At 43.5% G+C, this 1551-nt stretch overlaps 1 protein-coding gene across 1 annotated transcript in view; it reads right to left on the bottom strand.

The window, feature by feature from the left end:
* Positions 1–1248: 1248 nt before the first annotated feature.
* LOC311243078 (uncharacterized protein) overlaps positions 1249–1551 on the bottom strand; it is a gene marked incomplete at both ends in the record, with an annotated part of 41626 nt that continues 41323 nt past the window's right edge. The window contains one exon of the mRNA XM_084332149.1: positions 1249–1254. Coding sequence (XP_084188275.1) covers positions 1249–1254 — 6 coding nt within the window. The remainder of the gene's footprint in view (positions 1255–1551) is intronic.

The following is a 1551-nucleotide window of genomic DNA, read 5'->3' as shown; positions in this document are numbered from 1 at the left end:
TAGACAACGTTTCCAACGTTAAGTCATACTACACTAGTACACGTATGATTAATCCAATAATGAACACATATATATATCTTGTCATTTTAAACAAGTTACCATTCATTCATTCATATGCATCACCCACGGCTAAATTAACAACAACAACAACACGCTGTGTGAGAGCGAGAGAGAGAGAGAGAGAGAGAGAGAGAGAGAGAGAGAGAGAGAGAGAGAGAGAGAGAGAAGAGAGAGAGAGAGAGAGAGAGAGCGAGAGAGCGAGAGAGAGAGAGAGAGAGAGAGAGAGAGAGAGAGAGAGAGAGAGAGAGAGAGAGAGAGAGAGAGAGAGGGAGAGAGAGGGAGAGAGAGAGAGGAGAGAGAGAGAGAGAGAGAGAGAGAGAGAGAGAGAGAGAGAGACCGCATTAACTCACTGTTTAGTTGAACGTGGTCCAGGGCTTGATAAAGTGTATTATGTCCACTGTCCCACAGTCCCAATCAATCAATATTGATCTATATCCACTGTCCAGACTGCATCCAGCTAGGCAAATAGCTTATTGTTAGCACAACACAAGTACTGATGAGCTGTGTCTTACTGTCTCTTTGCCAATTTCCGCGTCGAACAGCCTGCAAACTACCTGGCGTTCTATCGCCCTGCTCTAAGACAAACTCTAACCTTAACCAACTTTGAAAGAGTGCCTAAGCTTAACCGTCGAAAGAACTTGCCATCACGCTCTAAGACAAACTCTACTTCGAACCTCTACTACAAACCTATTTCGAAGACGAAGAGTGGCTAAGCTTAACCAGGGTAGAAACCGGCGTCGGCCAATCAGAGAGCGTCTCAGAGAAATGCGGCTACGGAAAGTATAGACGCTGCTTGCTTAGATGATAATAGATCGCTTGAAAACGCGCCCGGCTTCCATCATAATATATCATATTTCAACGCACAGCGCGTTACGCACTGATTGGCTGCGACGGATACAGCGATGAAACCAGTGCATGCCCACTGTAAGCGCTATTGCGTCTAGCCTAAGAGAAATGCGGCTACGGAAAGTATAGACGCGGTATTATTCTCTGTCAGACAGTCACTTCCTGTTAATGAAAACAATTATTTATATTTGATATATTAACGTTATAGTGTGTATTGGAAACACAAACATACTTAAAATGAGTAAATATTATTAATTTATTTTATTTATAGGGCTCTTCTTTTAACCAGGGAGGGCGGCGCTCTAGCGCCCACTATCGGCCGGCCGCCACTGCCTAAGAGCCTCAGCTCTATAACCAAAAAACACAAAGAGCTCTACCACAAAGACACAGAGATAGTTACAACAACCATGAACCAGAGAGCTAACTAACACTGCACACAATGGGGTATATGAAGGGGTGTGGAGCAGGGGCGGATTTAGGATTGTAGGAGATCCGGGGCTTAGCCCAGATAGGTAGATAGATTTTTTTTACTCCGACACCACAACCTTTAACTTATACCACCACCTTAAAGCGGACAAAAGGCACTAGAGAACACTTAATTCACACCCTTTAATTTTAATGAAGCAAACTATAATAATTAATAAT

The sequence above is a fragment of the Notolepis coatsorum genome (genome assembly GCF_963971535.1).
Source record: "Notolepis coatsorum genome assembly, chromosome: 16".
Taxonomy (NCBI): Eukaryota; Metazoa; Chordata; class Actinopteri; order Aulopiformes; family Paralepididae; genus Notolepis; species Notolepis coatsorum.
The sequence above is the reverse complement of the archived record's forward strand: the minus strand, read 5'-3'. Positions and strand labels throughout refer to the sequence as shown.